This window comes from Nyctibius grandis, chromosome 3 (assembly GCF_013368605.1).
Source record: "Nyctibius grandis isolate bNycGra1 chromosome 3, bNycGra1.pri, whole genome shotgun sequence".
NCBI classification, from domain to species: domain Eukaryota; kingdom Metazoa; phylum Chordata; class Aves; order Nyctibiiformes; family Nyctibiidae; genus Nyctibius; species Nyctibius grandis.
In genome coordinates this window covers 70,227,046-70,252,186 of record NC_090660.1, presented here as the reverse complement: position 1 = coordinate 70,252,186, position 25,141 = coordinate 70,227,046, and the positions used below count along the sequence as shown (strand labels likewise).

The following is a 25,141-nucleotide window of genomic DNA, read 5'->3' as shown; positions in this document are numbered from 1 at the left end:
TAAACCATCGGCATTAGGTAAGAGTCACAGAGAAACAGCCAGCAACACAGTACTTGTGTTGCTGCCCACAGACCCTGTTAACCTGCTCACATGGCTGGAGCTATGGAAGATGTGGGCATCGCCTGCTTTTCCACAGGAGTCAGCACTGACACTGGCAAAGCAGCTATGGTGACATACTACACTGTAAAGTACTATTGACAAAAAACTGCTAGCCTGGACAAGCTAGCAGTTGTTTATCACTTGTTTATACATTCTTGCCACAGACTCTATGAGTCAGAGACACCAAACTCCCTGTGCTCTGGCACGCTCCCCACACAGCCATAGCATAAACCAGGGCTTTCTGTATGGCCACGGCTCTCTTCTCTCCTGACTCCGCTGGCAATAGCCAGAGGTTACCAGTACCTACACAGCCTTCCCCGTTGTGCTCGCTGGGGATCCCCACCTGGTGCTCAGGACATATCTGTGACTGCCTTTTCCCCACCAGCAAGTGGCCCCTTCATTCATCAACCACTCAAAGTACAACCCTTCTGCCAAAGTCACCACCACTCGTCTCATAAATGTTGTGGTGAGGACCACAAGCATAACTGTTGTTAAGTTCAGGGAGGGAGTCATGGTACAATGTTGCATTGCCTCTCTGCCAGGCACAGCCTCTGCTAGATGAATCTAACAGAAAGCAACACATTTCACTCCCAGCACGCTGCACTCTATTTGAGAAGCTCTGCCAAGCCCTTCTACAGCGACAGTTTCTGTAGGAAGCTAAAGGGGCACATTACTTCTAGCACATCAGCCCGTTGTTTGGGTCCTCAAGGTCAGGGCAGCCTTCACATGAAACTGACTCCTAAGATGGCAGCTGACAGAGATCCAATAGGGATGTATGTTACATCAGATTTGCATCCTCAGCTTCCATCCAGGTTGGAGCATCTCTTTTTCACACAGTTAAGGAACATTTCAGTATTAAAGATGGATGCAATTTTCCTGTCAAAAAACACAAATATGTTTAAAAACTTGGTTTGATTCAGGCAAAACTATTTTTTTCAAATATATCAAATTATTTGGCCCACAATTAGTTAGTGTCCAAAAGAAAATTTTCATATTTTCAAAAGGAACATTCCCATTAAATTTTTACCTCACCCCTCATGTAAAGGGATAAATCTCCTTCTGCTAAGAATGAATGGTGAGAACTTTTTTTCCCCCAATTTTATTTATATTTTGTACCTATATCATGGTCTCTGGAAACCCATCTTACAGGCTGAAGCCATAAAGAAAACCTTGCCTAAGCTCCCTTTATGCCATCTGCACAGGAGCATTTGCAGATATTTGTGGTGTTCTGGAGCTCAGCTGAAGTCAAGAGTACCCTGGATAAACATGAGGAACTCAGTCTAGGGATCTTGGGAAAACAGCATGGGAGGTGCCAGACTGAGGCCTTAAAAAATCATATTGGTAATTACAGAATAACATTATTACAGGGTGTCATGGTTTAAAGCTGGGCTGGCTATTAAACCTGCGGCAGATGCCCTCTGTTATCCCCCCCCCTCCCCCCAGAGGGAAAGGGAAAAGGGAGAGAGGCTTCCGGGTTGGAAAGTTAAAACAGTTTTAATAAACTATAATAATGAAAAAAAAGTATAATAATAATAATAGAAATAATCAAATATATACAAATATATATACAAAACCAAGATTGAGCTCCCCTGAAGTCAGCCGCGTCACCACCGGCACTGCAGGGCAGGCTCCGGGAAGGCCCAGCCTGGGCCTAGCGACGGTCGAGAGCTGGATTCAGGAACGCACGGATCGGGATCGGGGGCAGCAGGAAAACAGACGGAGTCCTCCCTGGACACCGGCCATAGCAGAAAGAGAGCGAGACCCTCGTGATCCCCCCGCTTTATACTGAGAATGACGTGTATGGGATGGAATACCCTCGTTGGTCAATTTTGGGTCACCTGCCCTGTCCGCTCCCCCCTGCAGCTGCGACCCCCCTTCGGCTCTTCACTCGTAAGCAGTGAGGAATTCAGCAGTGACCTTGGTTTCTCTCAAGAACAAGTACAGCAAGAGCCTTTCTGCACAACATCCCTACCGGTGCCTCAGTGATAACTACAAACTTCGAGCGTTATCAGTCCTGGAAGCAGACACTGTCTGCAAAACATGCAGTTAGTTTCAAAAAGTGCAGTTACTTAGAGGAGACTTAGCTGAAAGTAAAAATCACTGAAAGGAAAATCGGCCTGGTTTAGGCCAAACCAGGACACAGGGAAAAAGGGTGCCAGCATATTGTCTATTGGTTACATGACTGTATTCAGTAATAAGCACTGTTTATTCTGAAACCTGGCGCAGATGGTACATACAGTATCAACGAAATAAAGAAGCCTCTATGCACCGTTCTCTTCAGAGTTTACATTACTGTTAATATTTACTGCAGGCATAGAAATGTTAGCAGCAAGTAATAAATCCATCATTTTCTATGCCTCTGTAAGGTCTTTGCAAACTTCAGTGGGATAAAAAGCCTAGTATTCCACTTTCTTTCCATTAAGTAAGAAACCAGTTCAGAAAGCTGCATGTTTTCTTTCTTCTCCTGGGTTTCCTCCACCAGTAGCTTAAAATTCCTGTTTACTGAACACACATAAACTGTTACTGAGAGCATCAGGCAGCACAGCTGTTGACTACTTTGCCCAGCATTTTTGAAAAGGGGACACATTACAAGCACACCTGGTTGTTAGTCTTACGTGCATTGCTCATTATAGACACAAATTTACCCTTTTTCCAACACCAACCCTGTGTTGCTGCATAGCTTCTTACCATTAATTATTACTATCTGAAATGATGAATCCTGAAATCGATATGAAGGAAAGCAATCAATATACCCTTTCAAGCCCCTTTTCTGACAGAGAAGCCAACTGCACAGAAAAACACTTGTACCTTAAAGAGAATGGGAAGCTGGAAAACATGGACATTCTAGTTGTTGCCTAATAGCATATAAAGCTAAACCCCAGCACAGCTAAGAACAAAATCCAACTCTTTTGAACCCCATTTCAAATGCAATGCTTTCTCTTCCTACAGTCCTTTCTTTCCTTTGCAACCCCTGCACATACGCTTCAGAGAGGGTGTGATCCAGCAGGACACTTGGTAGGTAACCACGTAATTGGAGATGCCATTAAAATGGAAATGCAGAGATGATAGGGCAACTTCAGATTGCAAGGCGAATCTCAATTTTGGTCTTTCCTAGTTTTCACAGTCTTGATTGCATAAGTTTAACACTTTTAAAAAAATAAAACACAAGATCCCAGGAAAATAGTTATACTGCATGATCACTAGCAATTACTTCTTCCCAGAGTCACTACCAAGGTCTGTTTCTATAACCTGTATATCAACAGACAAGAATACTGCTTGAGTAAAAGAATATGTAACTCATTCAAACAATGCTGAATTAATTTAATTCTTTTGTTTATGATATAACTTACTCAAAACTACTAGAGAAAATTAGAAAAGTGAACAGGGAAAAAAAAAAAATCAGAGACTCTTCCTGGTTTCCACCCCAGATGTCTGTCCTGGTCATAAACATGCAGTTTCACACTCCCCCAAACCAACTGAGGTGTAAAGAAAAAGCACAAATTAAGACAGGCAGGCCTTTAGCACATCACTTGGCTGAGAAAACAGTTGGATTTGCTTCATTTTACTGAATTAAAGGAATTCTTAACTTCGAGCCCTTTTCCTGCAGCACAGGGGCCCTGAGAGTCCCGAAGTTCCCTAAGCAGTACGTGCAAAACAAAGAGACGCTCAGCACTGATGCTCAGCACCCTTAACAGCAGATCTTCCCAAATTAAGCGGCATTTTATGCCAGCAGCGGTTTCCAACAGACAGCTCCTTCCCGGCCCGTCGAGCCGCCCCGCCGAGCAGGACCCGCGGGCGGTCGCGCTGCCAGGGGCGGACAGAGGCAGCTCCGCCGCCGCCCGCTGGTGCGTGCTCCTCGGGCACCCGCTGCCTAGAAGGAGATGAAGCCAAAAACCACCCCAAACCCCACATTTCAGGAGAAGCAGCGAGTGAAGGAGGGTGTGTGCTCTCAAGCACATCCACAGTAGGAAACGGAAACACACCCGCAGCTCAGGCCGCTGCACTCACAACTGCACCTGCGCCGGCCCGTACCCCCGGAGGGCGGTGGGACATGCTCAGTGCGAGCGGCGGGCACCGCCTCCGCCTGACCCGGATACAGACGGCGCTGCCGGCCCGCTGGGGAGCGTGGAGCCGGGCGGGCCCCGCCGCCGCAGCCGAGGGAGCGGTGCGCCCCGGCGGCGCCATGGGGCTGTGGTGAGCGCCCGGCACCGCTGCCCGCCCGCCCCGCCGTGCCCCGCTCCCCCGCGGCCATGGCTCCCATGGGGATCCGCCTCTCGCCGCTCGGCATGGCAGTGTTCTGCCTGCTGGGGCTGGGCGTCCTCTACCACCTCTACTCCGGCTTCCTGGCCGGCCGCTTCGCCTTCTTCATGCTGAGCGAGCCGGCGGCCGGCGGGCCCGAGTTCCCCCGCGGCTCCGCGCCCGCCGGCGCCGTGGACCTGCGGGAGCTGCTGGCCGTGTCCGTCCTGGCCGCCGTCAGGGGCGGGGAGGAGGTGAAGCGGGTCCGCGAGGGCAACGTCCTCAACGCCAAGGCGAAGGGGAAGACGCGGGAGGGGGCCGAGGAGCAGCTGACGAGCGGCGACCTCCTCTCCAACCGCAGGATGTTCTACCTGCTGAAGGGCGCCTTCCCCGCCGTGCAGGTGGGTGCCGGCCACCCTCCCCGCAGGCGGGGGGAGGCTGCTGGGCCCGGGGCCGGGCGCGCTCCACACCCCCCCTTCCGGTGTAGAGCGCCGGCGCTCGGCTGCTCGGTACCGGCCGCGTACCGCCCTGAGGCCCGGCCGCTTGCGGGGAGACACGTGTCACCGCCCCGTTCTGTAACCGCCGACGGGAAATGCTGCCCTGGTTTAGCGTTGTGCCTTCCCCCTCTTGCTGGTTCTGTGGCAGTGCCACCTCATGCTTGTTGCCGTGGGTGTTGGGTTGCAGGGGAAGGGCTTGGATCCTGTGTGAGCGAAGCCAAACAGGGTGAGACGATGCATTTGAAATTATATGGGCGTGAGGGGGGAAAAACACCGGGTCTAAACATTTTGAATTATGCTCTCTCTAGTTAAGGATAAGTAATTCCATAGCGCCAATTCTGTGTATATTTAATGATGCTGAGATTAGAAGTGCTGTTATTTTCTTAAATTGTCCTTCTTGCCTTAAGTCAGAGAGAGAGCCAGGAGTGAGGAGAAGGGATTGAGAACTTGAGGTTTAGGAACGTACTGTTACAATATCTGAGTTTTTAGCTCTTTGACTTTGGGACAGCAGATAAGCTCAGAGCTCTGTCATGTTATGGATCACTGCCGATGTGGGCAAAATGAGTTTTCTTTCACAGGTGCACGCCTCCTTCTGCTCTCATTTGCTTCTGAAATCTATGTCTAACAGTAGAGGTTGCACCCAAACCAGAACCAAGCTTTGAGGCTTTTTGGTTGCTGTCAGCTTTGTTTCCACTTTTGCTTTAGTAAATGGGAACTTCTCTTCAGTCTCTTGGCGTTAAATTCCTTAGCTTTTTACAGTCATTGGAAACGGATAGAAAACCCTAAGTTTGAATTTCAAAGGTGCTGATTGCATGCTTTTCCTGGACAGGTTGAGAGAAAAAGTAGTGTAGTTGTTTGGGGTTTTTTTGGTTAAGTTTAGTTACTACTCAATGAGTTTTCAGTGGCTGTTTTGGAATTTCCTCAGGGTAGTGTCGGGGTTATTTTTAAGGTGGTGTAGAGAACCCACTGAACGTGACATCTAAAGGAAACACCAAATTCTTCAATATCTGAAATAAACTTGATATGTGATTAATCTTCCTCTACAAAAAGATTATGAAGGTTATATTTTGAAGATTGCTGGATTGTCTGTCAATGACAAGCCACCTTTGGAGGCCCTACATTAAAGGAAGAAAAAGTATTGTCCCCTGTTCTCTTTTGCTATTCAATGTCCTCATGGAGCTTGACATTACAGCATACGTGTATTGCTGCCTTAAACCTGTACGCTTTCTCCCCTTCCACAGATGGAGAGAATTTGTTAGTTTAGATATAAGAGTTGTCTGTACTTCTAGAGAAGGCTGGAGGTTCAGTTTGGGTGTGAAGAGCTCAGTGAACTGTATTGCCTGTTCCACGTCTGTGGTCATGTGCATGAACTCTGCTCTGATGCCTGGGACGCGTAACAGCGACAGTCTGACTTGTGCGTCTTCCTCTCAGAGGGCGTTAACTTTGAACATCTACTTTTAAAAAACTTAGGTACTCCTTTTTATTTTCCTTACGGTTGACGTGTGCTGCTAGTCTTTAAAAATAGATGGTAGTTTCTAAAGTGCAGATGTGTTCTCACTGTGTGAAGACAAAAATGTCTGTGTACATCTGTGGAACTGGAAAAAAATCAGGCATATGTCTCCTTGCCCGCTTTTCCCTTTCCCACCACCCTTAGACTGACCAAGCTTGAGCACTGAGAATGACTGGGAAGAGTTTGACAAATCTTTCAGCTGATCTAGAGTTATTCAATATGACAGATCAGCTCTGGGATACTTAGTATTCAGAGTACATGATCTGGATAATAACAAGTTTATCTCTTGGGGCATTTAAAAAATATCCACTAAGCTGTATATACTGATAAGAAATGCTGTCTCTTAAAGTCTATACTATGATGAAGATTTATCACAGAATCACAGAATGTTAGGGATTGGAAGGGACCTCGAAAGATCATCTAGTCCAATCCCCCTGCTGGAGCAGGATTGCCTAGACCATATCACACAGGAACGCGTCCAGGCGGGTTTTGAATGTCTCCAGAGAAGGAGACTCCACAACCTCTCTGGGCAGCCTGTTCCAGTGTTCGGTCACCCTCACCGTAAAGAAGTTTTTCCTCATATTTAAGTGGAACCTCCTGTGTTCCAGCTTGCACCCATTGCCCCTTGTCCTGTCAAGGGATGTCACTGAGAAGAGCCTGGCTCCATCCTCATGACACTTGCCCTTTACATATTGATAAACATTAATGAGGTCACCCCTCAGTCTCCTCTTCTCTAAGCTAAAGAGACCCAGCTCCCTCAGCCTCTCCTCATAAGGGAGATGTTCCACTCCCTTAATCATCTTCGTGGCTCTGCGCTGGACTCTCTCTAGCAGTTCCCTGTCCTTCTTGAACTGAGGGGCCCAGAACTGGACACAATATTGCAGATGCGGCCTCACCAGGGCAGAGTAGAGGGGGAGGAGAACCTCTCTCGACCTGCTGACCACACCCCTTCTAATACACCCCAGGATGCCATTGGCCTTCTTGGCCACAAGGGCACACTGCTGGCTCATGGTCATCCTGTTGTCCACTAGGACCCCCAGGTCCCTTTCCCCTACACTGCTCTCCAACAGCTCTGCCCCCAACTTGTACTGGTACATGGGGTTGTTCTTGCCCAGATGCAGGACTCTACACTTGCCCTTGTTATATTTCATTAAATTTCTCCCCGCCCAACTCTCCAGCCTGTCCAGGTCTCTCTGAATGGCTGCGCAGCCTTCCGTTGTGTCAGCCACTCCTCCCAGTTTTGTGTCATCAGCGAACTTGCTGACAGTGCACTCTATTCCCTCATCCAAGTCATTAATGAATATATATATATTGAATAGTACTGGTCCCAGTACCGACCCTTGAGGGACTCCGCTAGACACAGGCCTCCAACTGGACTCTGTCCCATTGACCACCAATTCATACAGATTTGTCCAAACCAAAATAAAAACTTTGTTTCACTATATACATGTGGCACTATAGTATACACTTCACAGGTGTGAAGGCAAGGTCTCATCTCAGTCTGCAAATCCTTCATGTGTACCTTCAGCACGACGCATCTAAAACTGCTACTGCTTCATAGAGCAGACCTGCAGCAGTTTTAGTGTGAATAGGAGGATTATAGAGGATTTCCTGAGACACTTTTTGTGTGAGGCAGTATAAGACTGCATCTTGTAAGAAGCATCATACTTTGTACCTCCAGCCTTATCCCTGTGTACGGAGGGATGCTCCAGAATAAAAAGCATTGCTGAAGTCAAATAAAACCCCTCTTCTCTTCCTGCTGGAGAAGATGCTGCTAACAAAAGCTGTCAAACAAAACCAGAAAGAATTCCAAGAGTAAACTTATGCAAAATGCTGATTTACTCACATCATGGAGTCCATGAGCCTAACGGGTACCTCAACATTTAAATTGGTGCGAAATGCTGCAGCTGGGAAAAGAAAAACAAACCAGCACAAAAACTGGGTGCTAAAATATGGCTGTAATGCAAAGGAAATGATCCATTAATTATCCTCTAAGAATAGCTATGGCTTTCCAATGTTTAAATATAACCAGGGGGAGAAGTTATTTGACTGAAATAAATGTAAGTCGGTGAGCAGCCTTGCATTCCCCGTATTGTGCTGCTGGACATAATAAGGGAAAGCATGCAAACAAGTCTGTCTGAAGCAGATCTTCTCTTCAGGTGTGATTATTAAGAGAAGATGGAAGAGTTAGGCGCTCACTTGCAGAAGCTGAAATAAATCTAGAAAGAGTCTTACAATCCTGACAGTTGTGATTTATAAAAAAGCTTTCAAAATCTGAGGGGAGGAAGAGAGGAAAAAAAACCCATAGAAAATGTTTTGCCTTTGTCTTTTCATTTAAGTACAGGTATTATCTCTGCAGAGGAAGAGGGAGCTCCGCTGCTTACATCACCTGCTCTATTTGATATAAATAGATGGATTTGCATCAGTTCAAGACTTCTCACAGCTAGGTTAGGTAAGACCAAAGAGAAGCAGATCACTTCTGGTTTATCACTGTGTAGTAGATTGCTGTTGAGTATTGTTGTTATATCCCTCAGAAACAGGTGTGAGAAAGACAGGGGAGGAAGGGACAAGTGAGTTATTTCTAACTCGGGTATTACCCAGTGTTGTCTGATCACACTCAACATCCAGCAATGAATATTTGCACCCATCTTGTATGAAATATGTTTGTGCAGTTGATTTTAAAATACATTTCATGCTAAAATATGTGCAGTGGTTTCTCTTGTTAAAGTCCTCAACTGCAGTTACAGGCTTGAGTTTTTTACTGCTGCTCCACTACCAGTGTGTTGTCCTCTATTAGTTTGTTGTGCTGAGAATAAGTTAAAGCTCTGATGCAGCTATAATCATCCCCTCTTCTCCTTTTCATTTTTTTTATTTATCTTATTTATATTTTCTGGGTTACTTCATCGTTTTCCTGGTTGGTTCTCTGTACAGCCCCATTTATTCCTTGTGCTAGCACAGTGGTGCTGTGATAAGAAGGATGGGGATGGGAATCAGGCGAGGGGATTAAGGAGATGCTCGAGCCAGCCCTGCTGTTGGGAGAAGAGGGGACTGGGGAAGCAGTGTTTCCAAATCCATAGAATCATAGAATATCCTGAGTTGGAAGGGACCCACAAGGATCATCGAGTCCAACTCCTGTCCCAGCATAGGACAACCCTAGAATTCACACCATGTGTCTGAGGGCATTGTCTAAATGCTTCTTGAATGCTGTCAGGCTTGGTGCCATAACTGCTTCCCTGAGGAGCCTGTTCCAGTGCTCCACCACCCTCTGGGTGAAGAACCTTTTCCTAATGTCCAACCTAAGCCTCCCCTGACATATCTTCCTGCCATTCCCTCGAGTTCTGTCACTGGTCTCCAGGGTGAAGAGGTCAGCACCTACTCCTCCACTTCTCCTTGTGAGGAAGTTGTAGACCGCAGTGAGGTCTCCCCTCAGTCTTCTCCAAGCTGAACAGACCTAGTGACTTCAGCCGCTCCTGGTACGGCTTCCCCTCTAAACCCTTCACCATCTTTGTGGCTCTCTTCTGGACACTCTCTAGTATCTAGTATCCAGTTAGAGACTGGCCAGAAACACTGGTATGTTCTGCCTAGAAGAGCTTCTCTGTTTGAAGAGGTGATTTCACGATACTGGGGCTTCAGCAGCCTGGTAAAAGAGCTTTCCTCTGAGCTGTGCATCAGGGTCTTAATTTTTCTAATGCCACTTGTACAGGGGTCAGTGTCAGGAGCTTGATATCTGAATGTATCCAAGGTAAAAATGTAAAATAAAGATGATTTAGGAATACCCTGGTTCACTTTGCATTATGGCCCCACCAACAGCCTGCATCAGCACATCTGAAGGAGCAGCCCTGCTTGCTCACAAAGGTGGGAATGACTGACAGAAGAAGATGTCTTCTGTCAAACCAGCACTTTGGCCAAAGTCCCTCTGACCCCAACTATGAATTTTAAAGCGACCTACACAATTCTGCTATTTTGTTTCTGCACTATACTAGCATTACTTTCACAGGATGCAGAGTTCAGTCTTATTTGCCAGAAAGAATTCTGCCCTATACTCTCATTTTCAGCTGTTTGGGCTTATTTTTGACCAGTGCATTGATTTATGTTCTATAGTTGCACCAGTTATATGTCTTCTTTTCCAGTGTAAATACTGAATAGAGAAATACCCTTTGTTTCTTCTGTTCTTTTTATTGGTCTTGCCACTGCCCCAAACCCGAAGGTTCTTCTATATCTTTCCCAGTCAAGACATGATAAATACCTCATTTGAAGTTTGTGCATGATAATGCTGGAATTATCAGTGTTTGAAGTGGAAATTTAAGAACCTTTCTAGGTTTAAACCTGCTGTTTACAGGCTTCTGCCCACAGTGCCAACAATCATACTTGGAAAACTGGATTTTCGCCTGAGATGGCAAGCTCTGCATCTGATACCGATTCTGTGGGAAAGATAGATGTGTTAAAGAAGTAGGTTTAAAAAGCAAAATGCTACTTAAACTTCAGAAGGATTTCAGTGCTTTGCTGAGTAAGTTCAGTAATTTGTTTGCCTCTTCATGTTGGGAGAATGACATCCTCAGGTCTTAAGGTTTTTAACAAAATTAATGTTCTTCTGACCCAGATGATCTTAGCAACTGCCAGCAGGTTTCTAAGTAAAGCAAGAAGTGTGATTGTTAATCTAAAATCTGAATAATTGGTGTTGTCTGGAGATGTGTCTCTTAACATGGGTTTTAATTGATGCTAGATGACTTATGCTGGCGCTCTCTACCTAAAATGAAATTAAACCCTGTAACTTTGTTGTAATGAGTTCTGTGATTATCTGTTAAGATGTAATAACAAGTAGTTCATTTGGCTTGTGAATAGCGGGGGTGTTTAATCTGTCAGCTGAGCATCTGGAGATTTGAGTTTCTTAGTAGTGCAGCCACTCACAAACAGAAAAGGTTTTCTCAGTGTTATTTATTGTATTGGTAGACTTCTAAGCTGGCCTTATTTGGATATTTTCTTAAAACGAAAAGTAGTGTTGCAACTCTCATGACAAGCTAGTTATCCCTTTCTCTTTGCTAGACTTCCATCTGTAATGGAGGATTTTGCCATCTACTGAAACCGCTTGTGAGCTAATGAGTGCGAGTGCCAATATTACTTTCACTGGTTTTAAATTCTAGTTGTTTCTACAGATTACTGGTGGAAACTGTGAATTCTGTGACCCACACTGATTCCCTCTGTTGTGTTTTTGTTGTTTTCACCAACTTCTATTCATCATAAGTCAGTAGAAGCAGAGTTGTCATCTGATATGTCTTTACCATTTATGAAAACCCGTTTGTCTCACTCTGCTTCCTGCTGGCTTAATGACCAAAGTCACATAACGAGTTTTGGTAAGAACTCATCAAGCTTTTTGATGTTTAGGCTTGTCCGTATTCTTTGCACATGCTGTCGTCTTGTTCCTGCATGAAGTGACGACTTCTTGTCGTTAAAATAAATGAAGATGTAGCTGATGGTAGAGGAGACTCCGGAACTTCTTTCTGTCTGTCTGGACTTCTGTGCCTTGAAAAATGCGTGCCTCCATTATCCAGGTCATGGCATTATTATAGAAGTATTTGCTGTTTTCATTTCAAATGAATGACAACATGAGACCAGCATTTTTTATATCTTTTATTATTTTATGTATTAGTATATTCTTATACCTTACACACTTATATACAAATATATTTTATATTTTTATTATACTTTATTACTTTTTAACAAGCTATTTATATAGAGAACAATGTGATTCAGCAAGGTCCTCTCTGTCCTTGCATAGCAAAATCTACCCTGCTAAAACTCTTTGTAAATTGAACCCTAGCAAGAGGAACCTTTTTGCAAGGCATGAAGAAGATCACCTGTAAAATCTCATTTTTCCTTTCTAATATGTTGTGGTAACCTAAGGAGGAAAAGAACCCTTTCAAAAGGAAACAGCTGGTTTTAAAAATGTATTGAATAAAACTAGAAATTTTGACTGTGCTGGCAAGGCTACTGTTCCAATTGTTTAAAGCTTTACAGGCATTTTAAACTTAAAAAAGGAAGTGATATTTTGATTTCTGAGTTTGCATTCTTTTTGGTGTCAAGTAACATAAGCTTTCAGGAAGCAGCTTTTGTTCATAGTGAAAACTGCTGCTCGCCGCCCACAAATTTAAAAGTTGGAAGGGAGGGATCATGAGTGGTCCTGGCTGCAGGTGAACTAAGTCTTGGTGTGAATGCGAGTCCTTCCTTCTGTAGCAGATTTTGGAATCCTGTTTCATAACCAGAGTAAGTTAGATACTTTCCTTAGGTTTTAGAAATACAGTACTTTGACCGCTTCTTGCTCTCCTGGAGAGTGCTCTCCTCTTGTGCATATATGTATGTCCTGACTTGTTGAGTGGGTGTTTACATTCAGAGGTTTTGGCATCTTGTTCCTTCACACAATTGTGTATGTACAGATGCTGTGAGAAGATGAGACAGCTTTCACCTCTGATACGTTTCAGGGAAAAAACAGAGAGAAGCTGAGCAAATGGAGGTTAGACAGTCTGACTTGTAGTGTGGTGGGCGTTAAGGGCACGTCGCTCTTTGGAGCAGTGTGACGGCAGTCATTGGAGAGGCGAGGTGTGAGACTTGACCCATAAGCTGGGGAAAGCCCAAAGGCTGCTGGTTGAACTGCTCTCCACTGAGTTGTGACGTTTCTGAAGAACAGTCAAATAACAGCAAATCAGGTACAGTCCCGTGCAGCCACTTGGTAGATCAGTATGCCTTTCAAGGTGTGTAGTTTGTAAATGTTTGCATTTACTTATTTACTTCTGTCTCTCTGCTCCTTTCCTCTATCTCCTGTCACATGAGTACAAATGGTAAAGTAAAGTTTGAATATTGGGTGTGCGTAATGCTTACATTGCGTAATCACTGGTGAAGTGCCTGTGTATGTCATGCAGAGTTAGTGCCCTAGCAAAACAGAAAAACAAAGTCAAACATCTGTTAATGTTTTACTAACACTCCAGGCTTTTCATTTTCATGGTCCCATTCAAATCAATAGACTTATCCATTGAATCACAGAATAGTTTTGAGTTGGAAGGGACCTTTAAAGGTCATCTAGTCCAACCCCCCTGCAGTGAGCAGGGACATCTTCAACTAGATCAGGTTGCTCAGACGCCCCGTCCAACCTGACCTTGAATGTTTCCAGGGATGGGGCATCTACTATCTCTCTGGGCAACCTGCTCCAGTCTCTGTTCTTGAAATGTAATACATAGAATACTCTTATATTCATATTCTGACTAGTGAGTATTATCTTTTGTTGTTACCTAAACTGTGATGTTTCTTGTTTTGTTTTTACCTTGAGTAACTTAATTAGTATTTCTTCTTTATAATACAGGTGGGATAGTATTTGTGGTGTTCTCATTCTGTTTTCTATTCCAATAAAACAGCACTGAGATTTGGATTTGAGAGGACTTAATTATCAGATGAAGATAAAGACGTCAGGAATAAAGAGCTGTGCTACCTCATCTGTTTTCAAGATATTGGATTATTTGCATATTAAAATGCAAAATGAGTATTGGGATGGATAAGGATGTGGGGAAGAAGGGGGAGTAATAAATTTAAATAAAACTCATGACACCAAACACTTTCTAAGAAAAGCATTGCATTTTCATGTACTGATGTTTATTTTAAAAAAAAAATAATTTATGTATTTGAACAGAAACTTCTATTTAATTTTTTTAGCATATATTTTTTCAGTTTAATTTGTCTTTAATGGCTGAATTCAAAGGCAAAACTACAGCTGTGTCCTACTCTTTCAAACCAGGGAAAAGCTTGTTCACTTTGCCACAGACAGCTGTCTAGTGTTCAAATAGGTTTGTTGGGTGATGAGCTGCTACATAGACATGATGAAGTGCTGGTAAGGCGTAGCCCAACACAGGCCAACGAGCCACTGTGAGGTTCCCTGAAGTCTTTACATGGCCGGGACTGTTGGCTGTTTGTTCAGAGCACTGCATTTATCCACACATGTGTGTAGTACACTCCTGAGTTGCTTCCTGTGTCCCTGAGGAGAGCTCTATTCCAATCACCAACCTGTCGGAGGAGCGTGTTTTCTGTGCAGTGGGTTTCCGAAGCCTGGGAATGCCTGGGTGTTTTGGAACACACACTGTGGGCTGATCCTGGTGTTGCTGTTTGACCTCTGCTGCTGGCTCCCGTGAGCAGCATCCCTTGTCCATTACGGGATTCCTGCACCTCACAGGCTCTCTGAGTCAAGAGTTTTCTCTCTGGTGAGATGCAGCCAGACTGCCTCATTTATAAAATAACTTTTTTTTGGTTGACCTTTCAGCAACAGTCCGTTCACTGATTTACATACATTTTATTAAATCTCTGTGTTTGATGCAGTTCTTCCTTGCAAGGAGGAGTTTCCCCTCAAACATAACTGGGGAAGATTGCTGAAATGTAGTTAAGCTCGGTGTCGGTGGGCAGCTTACGGGACTTCCTAAGATGGGCTTTTACAGCTTACAGCTGTTAGGTGGCTAACCCCAAATAGCTATTTGTTTCTGTCTTCTGCTTGCTGTCTCAAGTTCTTGCACGATGGGTTGCTGTCTAAATCTGACTCTTAGGAGAAGGCAAAGTTATGTATATGATAGCAAGCATGCAAACTTTATAATTATTTACACTAACATAGCAGTTTACTTGGCTCAGTGTTTTGCTGGAACAAGCTCTGTTGTCTAAAACACTTGGCATTGTGATTCTCTTTCTACCGTAGCTACTCCTAATTTCTGAGTGAAGACCTGGGAATGCAGTCAACTACATATCACTGCAGAAAAGCTTGAAATGTAAGGTCGTGGCCTCTGGAGGCTTGTAGCAAATAAGAATGACAAGTAGGAACAGAGCATCATATTAATGCAAAGGCCTGTTTTCTGGGTATATTCTAATGCATTTTTTTTAAAAAAAAAAAAAAGAAAAGGAGGAGTGAAAAAAAAAAAAGGTAAGTTCCCAGCGTTAAAGGTTGGTGATCCTCTCTCAGGCAACTATGTCTTGCAAAACCTGTAAGGTAACTTCCTAGCAATAAATTTAATAACTGCATGCGGTGGAACGGCTATGAATTTCTACTTGGATTATGACTTGTGTAGTATTCAGCCACGGCTGCAGAGTAAATGGCCATATGAATGGAAGAACTACTGACCCAGTTCATTTTTTTTTTTCTCCAGATGGATCTGTAACTTCATCAGTATTACCTGCCCCCCCCCCTTTTTTCTTTTTTTTTCTGGCAGATTAATCACAGCTGTTGAGAGCGACTCCTTACAAGCATTATAAATGCTGCAGTGTCATGGCCACTGCTACAAAATTTGAACTAGTAGGAAGTCTTTATCTGAAAACAATACCTTTCAGATAGTTTCAGTCTTTTTAGTGTACTGTAACAGGTTTAATAAGATATTCTTCCTTTTGAGGATTGGTTCCAACCCTTTAACTTTTTGTAGGCCTCTTCATTCTGTTGAGGAAATGTGTTCTTATGGTGGTGTGTAATATACTGTAGTGGAACTTAAACTGCCCAGGAGCTGTGTTGAGGCTGACAAGTCTGTGGGACTCATGATCTTAACTTTGCAGGACTATTTCCCTAGGGGAAAACAGTTGTCAGGTTTATTGTACAGTGACAGATGTTTAATTTGTAAATGTCACAGCAACTTCAAGGACTCTGTTTGGCATACGGTGCTTCAAATACTGGTTTTATGTAAGACAGCTGTGATGTATGGCTGGAGTTGCTGCAGTTCTGGTTGCTTTCTTTTTTTTGATTTCTATTGGAGAAGATGGCCCTTAACCCTTTGCTAATGATCTATTACAGTTGAGGTGTGCGATGTCTTTTCTTGTCACGATGTAAATTACGTAAAAATCCTGCTGATACAAAGTCTGTAACATTCAAACATAGTCTGATCGTTTCTTTATTTTCATTGTCTTTCAATGTCACTTGCCTACAACATCTCTAATAAGTTGTTTTAGTCAGAGGGGATTTATGTGCAGTATCAGTCAGTTTTCTGAATCTGAGCTAGCAGCCTTGATTTCATCTATAGCACATAAGGGGAAATTGGTGGTTTTAGGTTGTAGAGACCTTGCATCTCATGTGCACTTACTGTTTTGCCTTGACTGGACGTCAGAGCTAGTCAGTTTGGCATCTCTTTAGAATTACGTTAGAGGAAGCCACCTTTAAAGTTAGCAAGAATAAAAAAGCTTGTGCTCCTAATATTCTGAAATGTCCTAAAAGTCCAGACTGGTTACACACAACTTCAGACATATAACTGACGCATCTAAGCCATAAGCATCATCATCCTACTGAGTTAATTAGTGGAGTGATGCGTTTCTGAAGGGTTCACACGGGCTGAAGCTTGAAAGGCATAGTATCAATGATTTCCCTTTTATTGGAAGTAGAGGGAGCATAGAAATACTAGTCTCCTAATGTAACTGAGGTGCTAAAAGTAAGCGGGATGAATTTGTCTAAATTCCTGTTAGCAGTACTTATGTCCAGTTGCATTACAGCTCTCCTACAAACCATGTTTGCAGTCATAGTAAGCTGATACGGATGGGTTAAGACAGCTTGATCCCTATTTCCCTAGTAGTTCTTCCTGCCAGGTTATGTGATGTTTTGTAACATGAGAGATCATTATGTACAGTGTTTTGTGGTAACTGCGTCTCTTGTGGTCCAAAAATATCTTCCTGCTGCAGTCACAGTGACATTGTAATTGGGTTTTGCAGAACATTATTCCATCCAACAGATTGGGGCTCTGTGCTCTGCTACTGGAGCAAACTCTGTTGGGCATACTGAAATGCCCTGTGGTCCAGAGTAAAAGTCATCATTAAGCTAGGCAGCAAGTGACAATAGGCTTAAATGTGACCTTTGACTGCTCTTTATAAATGTTCTTTATGGGCCTTCTTAGGTCCTTATCCCAGCCTACCCTGATATGGAATGTTATTAACTTGTTTATAAAATAACATTCATCTGACAGTTGTGTGATGGTAGTGCCCAGTTGAGCTGCTTAAATTGCTAGTTGTAACTCAGTGCTGGAAGCAGGAATATATACTAGGATTTCTACTTCCTCATGTCATACCACAGTCTGCAAAATATTTGTTGATTAAATACCTGTACATTTCAAACTGCATCTACTGATCTGTATAAATGGAATATTAGACCCTTACTATATCTATATACCGCATGATTCTCCAAAGTCAAGTGTTCTGCTTGTAGTCTTTGAAGCAACGGTATTTAAGTTTTGATTTAAAAAAACTGCGATTCGTACTGTGAGAATGTTCGGTAGGAAGAGCTGCAGCCAAAGAAACAGTGTCCAGCTCAGTGGTTCACAGTAAAATTCCGGATTGTGGTTTTCTGTTGGTTGTTGCATGACGGTAATAGCTTGTGAGTTGCTGAAAAATGGTTAATTCATGCACTTCTAGCTGGAGGTGAAAGGGGGAAAGAAAAGGGGGAAAGAAAAGGTAATGATCAAACCTGTAATTTTCCCGAGTACCACAGTTACTGTATCTGATAAGTTAATGCAACTACTTTTGTTGTCTTACCATAGATAAACTCTGAGGAACGTGTTGATACAGCTGATCAGGAGACAGTCTCTTGGGATCGCAGTATTCCTGAAGACATAAAACAAAAAATACAGCCTAAAGAGGTTCCCGCAGAAAGTGTTACTGTCTGGATCGATCCCTTAGATGCTACACAAGAATACACAGGTAGCTGATGCTTGTTGACAAATCATATGTGTAATTCTGATGTCTACCTTTTATACTGGAGACAAAACAGTAAGTATTTAAAATGGCATCTCTTGTTGAAGTGCGTTATGTCAAAGCTAGCGTGATTTTAATTGAACAAATTGCATAATGAAACCTCTATAGTTATCAGGCCGTAGCATTTACTTTTATATATACCAGCTCTGAAATTACTTTGGTATTCCTTGCAACTAAGTAATTGCTAAAATAAATGGTAACTGTCATTTATGGATTCTGCTGGAATTACACATTTCTTTATTTCAGTTATTACTGTGGCAATGCTAAATATCTCAGAATATTTTTTGTTTGTTTGTTTAAAGGGAGTACTAAGTAATTATTCTATTTAACTTAAGAAACTTCTGTTACAGTTTTTCAAAAAGCATACATAATTCAATCTTCCCCTTTTTCACGTGTTTTAAGATGTCACATAAGCAGTTTGAGGCAATCCAACTAAAATTGTTGCTGATAAGTACTACAGAACAAAGAGAAAATTGGGGATTTTTTTTTTGGGGGGGGAATATTCCATTGATACAATCACCGTTTCAGGTGAGTTTTCTTTGGCATTTGAATTATCAGCTTTGAACCAATAGAGGATAGGAGGTGGGGCAGAGAAGGGAGAACATAGGGACACAGATTTCCATGAAAATACATGCTGCGTAAAACACAACTGTTAGCATTAGATCTGGTAGGAGTATAGGCTACATCTACTGAACAGGAAAAATTTGAAAACTGAGAAATCTTTGAAGTCTTTTGAAAACTGCAAGGTTATTTGAAGATAAAACAAGGTTACATAGTTGTAAGAGGCAGAGTGTAGCCTAATCTTCAAAGAACACCATTTCTGTAATGTCAGATCTGCTTTCTTTTTGTGTTCTTGGCATCTGGCTTCAAACTTGCTCACTTTCTCGTTTTGCCCACAGAGGATCTTCGACAGTATGTCACGACAATGGTTTGCGTTGCTGTAAATGGTAAACCAGTAATAGGAGTGATACACAAGCCGTTCTCGGCATATACAGGTACCTTCATGTCTTTACATATTTCCAGCATCTTCAATCACAGTGTTAATTAAAATCTGATGTTTAAGAGAACGTCTGTAGGTATAAATGAGAAAATAGTACCTGGGGCAAAAGAGCACTGCTGCAGACCTCAATTAGAGCTGCAAATGTGTTCTATGTTATAAAACCACAAAGGAAAATGCTACCCTTGTTTAACATAAAAAATGATGAACTTAAAACAAACTAACTGAAAATATGTTTAAGAATTAAGATCCCTTGAATCGGAGTGCTAATAGCAAACCAAGGAAAGTGAAACCTACAGATACTGACCAGTCTTATGTGTGCTGTTATTCTTTAGCAGAAAAGTACTTTGCTCATTCAGCAGAAGAACTTAGGTCTGTGATAGTATATCCAGGAGCTGGTGTTTATTCAGAGTGAATAACAAAGATAGATTAAAGATCTTAATGGTGACTGTTTGTATGTAACAGGCAAGACTGTCTAGCGTAGCCTTATTGATTATCTGACATGCTTTTAATACCACAACACTGAACTGATTAATTCTTTAGTATTAATGGTGTTTCAGTGAGGATGGCTACAAGTTTGGCAATGTGTATGCACTTCTGAAAGCTTCAAAGTAGTTTTAGTATTTGCATCTTACATACATCTTATTGAAGTAAGAATTTCTGTTCTCATTTTCCCTTAGACGATACTGACCTCTAGAGTTGTGAAGTTATGCAGTAGCTCTGGCACAGAAACTAAGACTGAATAAATGTATTTTTTTGTTCTTTTCCCTCCCCCCCCCCGCCACTGAACACTCAATATTTTGTACTAAATATTTTACTGTCTTTAAATATGAAGTTAATTTCCAGTCATTTATGCATGTGCTATATTTGAATATGCTTTGAGAATCTTGGGGTGTTTTGGAACATATTTTTCTAAGTATCAACATCTATCTGAAGAAATGTTTTTTTAGCCCTGTAATTTTGAGAATTTATCTCCTTTAATAGTAGTAAAGTGTGAAATGTTCAGACATGGCATCATAGGAGATGCAATGAATTCTGTCATTCTATGCGAAGAGTATTAATTTCCCAAGCTGGAAATACCAATATGTTGTGTGTAGGATTGTTCCTACTACTACCACACAAATACAAAGCAATAAAGGGCAGTCAGCATTGTTATTACACATAACTCAGTCTGTTGCCATACAATCTAGCCCTCTCCTGAGATGAAACTGCTGGTTAGCCTGCTAAGTAAATGTCAAATTAATGGTTAGGGGATGCCACCTACCAGGCTTGGCTTTGAACCTCATGGTGAAACAAGTGGGAGGTTGTATATTCTAAATCCAGTCCTCCGAAATACACAATCAAATGTTTTCCTTAGTATTACTATCCTCCTGAGCTATTTCCTTCCTTAGTATTCCTATCCTTCTGAACAAAATGACTCAATAACATTGTTGCTATCTGCTTTGAAGGGTAGTGGGGCTTTTTGTTCTTATAAAAAGGTGGTTTGCAGAAATCCTGGATCTATTTCTGACTCAGAGCCATCCTTTTAAATTCAGTGGCTTTTCATTTGCAAGTTGTAAATATTACTACTTAGGATTTTTCCCTCTTACTCTTTTTTTTTCTCTTTTTTTTTTTCTTTTTTTTTTTTTTTGGAAGTATCACACAAGAATAGTCAGGCATGGGATAATGCTGTATTCACAAGAGTGTGTGTGTGGGGGGGGGGCTGTTTCTCTTTCTTTTCCGCTTGTCTCTACATGTGGGCATGTGCTCCTTCCTTCTGTAAGCCCTAACTTTCTCTTTTACAGTAGGGAGGGAAATTAAGTCAGAGGCATCAATTCCGTTTTCTCAGATAAGTATCCTTTTATCTTTACACTTAACAGAGATTGTCTTTTGTAAATCTTAGCAGAATTTGTGTTTCTCTTGTAGCCTGGGCAATGGTGGATGGTGGGTCAAACGTAAAAGCTCGTTCCTCCTACAATGAGAAAACTCCAAGGATTATTGTATCCCGCTCCCATGCAGGAAAAGTTGAGCAGGTTGCACGGCAGACATTTGGAAATAAGACTGTGATAATCCCCGCTGGTGGAGCAGGTTTGGTTCCTTAAGCATCCTATCTGTTTTATTGCTTCCAAATGATTTAATGGGATGGCTGTTATTAGACAAAAGGATGTAACTGTGGCATCTCCTCATTTTCCTCTTACCTTTTGTTCTTCACATCCCCAAAAGCAAACACTTGACAACAGGGACACAATTTTTCCTGCGTATAGAAACCTACATGCAAACTTAGTTCAGGCTTCGGGCTATTCTCAAGTTAGTATGTTAGTGAATCTCAGCTTGGACCAGCAATGTTATTGTGGTCCTTCCGTTGGACACACTGATGTGTGTTCACTGAAGACACCGATGCATCTATGGAGGAAAAAGGGTTGTGTGACCACATACAGAATCATGGAAGAGAATCTGTTTGTTGCTAGTTAACTAGTAGTACATTTAATTAAACAATTTTTTAAGAAAAAGCCGTTAAAGTTTGGTACTATTTCTTGCATTTATGTCAAAGGAGAAAACAAGTGTCACTAAAGTCCATTTTCATCTGCCTCATATTCAGTCCAAAGAGGTTTTATCTTACTTTTTGTAACTTTACACAATATCCTTGTGCATGTTACTGACAGAATGCAAATATGTGAGGCACTAGTGTGAAGCAATAGCTGTTTTAAAGTCTTGGAAAAGCCACGCAAAATTTGAATTTTATGGAATTGTATCTTTCTGTGTCTTTAATAAGGAAAGCTAGAGCTCCCTTACAGATTTTTTTAGTCAAGAAGATCTTGCATAGGTTCTTGACAATGAATCTAAACAAGTTTTCTTATGATACAGGAAGTGAAAGTGTAACTGGTTATAGCAGATCTTCTCCAGGGCTTGACTCTGTATAAGAAGATAAAGAAAGGAACAGTTTAAGGAAACAAGGATATTGGTTGAACAGTTGGAAAATTGAAAAATAATCCATAAAAGAAAGAATATTGTTTTGAGCAATGACTTTGTACTGCATAATGGAGAATGCCCTGAGTTGCTTTATTAAAGAGTGGTATATGCATCTTCCTTCTATTGTAATAAAAAGCCAGAAGTAGAAGGTAGTCTTCAGCATAATACAGAGATTGAGAAATAAGTGAGTGAATGTAAGAGCAAAACTATATTCGAGTTTCTGGTCTTGTTCTTTTAATGTGTCTCTGGATAAGTCTATGTAGCATGTTGGTAAAGACTGTCTAAAAATAATGTGTCTCAAATACCCAAGGCTTTAACTGGAGTGCAGTGGAAAAGAATTGTGTGTGTGTGGTGTGTGAGGGAGTGTTCCTTTTTGAAATTTTCTGTCCAGGTCAGAGGGCAGTCAAAATTTATTGCTACCTCCGCCGTTATACTGGATGGCATGATACAGTTAATGACATCACTTACCTAAATCTTGCATGTGTGTATTAACATTTACTAGTAGATTTATCCTTTGTGATGAACAGGAAAACTTGCTTTAACTTTATTTTATTTTTTTTTTTTTTACTTCTGCCCATTTCTTCTAGGTTATAAAGTGTTGGCCCTTCTTGACGTGGCTGAAAAGAATCAAGAAGAAGCTGACGTGTATATCCATGTCACCTACATTAAGAAGTGGGACATATGTGCCGGAAATGCAGTGTTGAAAGCATTGGGTGGCCATATGACTACCCTGACTGGTGAAGAAATTAGTTACACTGGCTCAGATGGCAATGAGGGAGGACTTATAGCCAGTATCAACATGAACCATAAAGCACTAATTGAAAAACTTCCAGATCTAGAAAAAACATCACACAAATAAACTTGACTAATGGAGAAGTACAAGTTGTGCTTTTGTAGCCTCCAAATGCTCTGTCTGAAGAAGCAGGTGTGAAAACCTGCTGGGAAAGATGCACAGCAAAGCAGTTTGGTGTGGGTTTGGGGACTATATGGTGCATTGGGTTTCTTCAGGGGTGGTACTTAAAAAAGAATAATAATAATAAGTAGTAGGAAGGGGACTGACTGCCTCACACCTCAGTTTCCATGTTTTATTTTTTTCAGATTGTTTTCATGCAGTTCTTATACTCAAGGTGCATATACAGTATATATTGGTGAATGTAGGTGAACTAAAGAAAAATCCAAATTTATTCATAAAATAACCTAAGTAGTTCTCACAGGATTTTTTTGGAACGTTTTACATCTTGTTACTGTAGTTGTAGCAACTCCATAATGAATTAGGTAGGAAAAAAGGTTGATTTGTATAGGCATCTGATAACTCTGTAAACAATTTAGCAGGAAACATGACCTGTATCCCCTGAACAGAAAGCACAAGAAGGCTGGCACAAATTTATATGCAGCAACAGTTTATCTTTGGCAGTGTGGCACTTCTGCTTTTTAAGAGAAAAAAATGTTCTATACTATTTTCACTTTTTTCCCTGAAGATGTAAACCAGTTTAGTTCAGATGAGTTGTGAATCTCAGTGTTTTATTATTCAGTGTAATTATTTCCATATACCTTTTTAAAAGAAGGCAATGTTTCCTTGTATAGTTTTCAACAGTTACTTCTTGTCCCTTATTTCTGCGTACAGTGTTGAAGATGCATGCTATTTTTCTCTGATGTAGGACTTGTTCATCATTTGGTGTTTGTGCCTATAGAAGCAGCCTCTTCTTTCAGTACCTGTTTTTTTGTTTGGTTTTTTTTTTTTTTCCTTTGGACAGAGTCACATGGAATGAGTTTAACAGAAACAGTAAGTTGATTGGTTGTTTCCTTTTACAACATGAGATATAAACCGGCAATTTTTCTACAACCCCAGAAATAACTTCCTGTCTTTTTAGGTTAAGGCGTGCTCTTTTCTGCAGAAAGCTCTTGAGCCATCCCAAACAGCTTGTGGTGACTTGGTTTGTGGAAATTTACATAGAGAGCGACCATTTGAACTTGAATCTGTTTAAGGAAGTTTGAAGAACACGTGGTGCTTGAAGTACAGCAGAGTCTGCAAAACTTTACCGAAAAATGTACTTTGTCAATCCAGTATACGCAGAATAGAGCATGGGCACTTTGATATCAAATGACAATTTGTTGCACCTCTAAAATATGTGGACTTCTATCTGCAAAAAAGTAACCATCAGTATTGTTGTTCTCTGCACCCCTCCGAAGGGTTTCAGAAGGTTAAAATGTACCTGTTATTTGAATTTATTGGTAGATAAGCTTCCCATCTCTCCTCAAGAAAGCTGAAATACTTTGAACAGAAAACATCTGTATTAACTAAGTTTATTCAGTATAAGCTTAGGCTGTTTAAACCATATTCTTACTTTTATTTTAACTTCTTTCATCATACTGCTGTTCTGATCAAAAAGAGGTCTTTCCTCCTTATGTCAGTAGTGGAGCATGTCTAGATACCTCTTTTGACTTCTAGCTGATGTTCACATTTCGAAAAGACCTCCTCAGATGTTACATAACTACATATACAGACTTTTATTTTGTAAACTTACCGGCAAAGTAGACTGAAGCTTAGTCCTACTAGCCTTTTGGTACGGGTAGGTTTTTTTTTTTAATAACTCTTTTTCCAAAATTGACACTATTGCTACTGTTTGAAAATAGCTTTTACACATGTAGATAGTGCACAAAGCAACTTAACTTCCAGTTTTTAAATTTAATGAACTACTTTATGCTATGACAAATAAGTGAGTATGCCCTTTTTAGAAAGGGGCTGATCTATTTTGAAAAACTTGTTGAGCTTCCGAACCTCAGTGAAGAATCAAAACCCAGATATTTATCAAGGTTTTAGTGATATTTTATAAGATGGCTGCAGCTTTTTTTTTCCTTCAGGCTGATTTAAATTACTTAAAGCCTAATAAGAAAAGCATCGCTTCTGTTTTTTAGTTAAAGAACACAGATTGAAATTTAAATATGATAAATAGCCATAGTTAGCCTAGTATAAAAACCTAATTGTGTCACAGGGGTTGAATGCACAATATTTAAATAGGCAATTAAGACAAAGTCTGTGGCAGGTTGTGGTTTTAGATTCAGGTTGAAACCGTGTGTAAAATTGCCTTGTGAAAATGTGTCTGCTTTTATTTT

The 25,141-nt window shown here is 41.5% G+C and overlaps 1 protein-coding gene across 1 annotated transcript; it reads left to right on the top strand.

Annotated features, from left to right (window-relative positions):
* Positions 1 to 4,232: 4,232 nt before the first annotated feature.
* BPNT2 (3'(2'), 5'-bisphosphate nucleotidase 2) lies at positions 4,233 to 22,903 on the top strand. Its single transcript, XM_068396823.1, has 5 exons — positions 4,233 to 4,736; positions 17,868 to 18,027; positions 18,981 to 19,076; positions 20,984 to 21,145; positions 22,615 to 22,903. The coding sequence occupies exons 1-5, from the start codon at positions 4,350 to 4,352 to the stop codon at positions 22,884 to 22,886; spliced, it is 1,077 nt and encodes a 358-aa protein (XP_068252924.1). The 5' UTR covers positions 4,233 to 4,349; the 3' UTR covers positions 22,887 to 22,903.
* The last annotated feature ends 2,238 nt before the right edge of the window (positions 22,904 to 25,141 follow it).

Excerpts from the sequence above, each read along its gene's own strand:
- BPNT2 (XM_068396823.1), top strand. The coding sequence starts at position 4,350 with ATGGCTCCCATGGGGATCCGCCTCTCGCCGCTCGGCATGGCAGTGTTC. Across the intron at positions 4,737-17,867 it reads GCGCCTTCCCCGCCGTGCAG|ATAAACTCTGAGGAACGTGT; the intron begins GTGGGTGCCGGC and ends GTCTTACCATAG. Across the intron at positions 21,146-22,614 it reads AATCCCCGCTGGTGGAGCAG|GTTATAAAGTGTTGGCCCTT; the intron begins GTTTGGTTCCTT and ends CATTTCTTCTAG.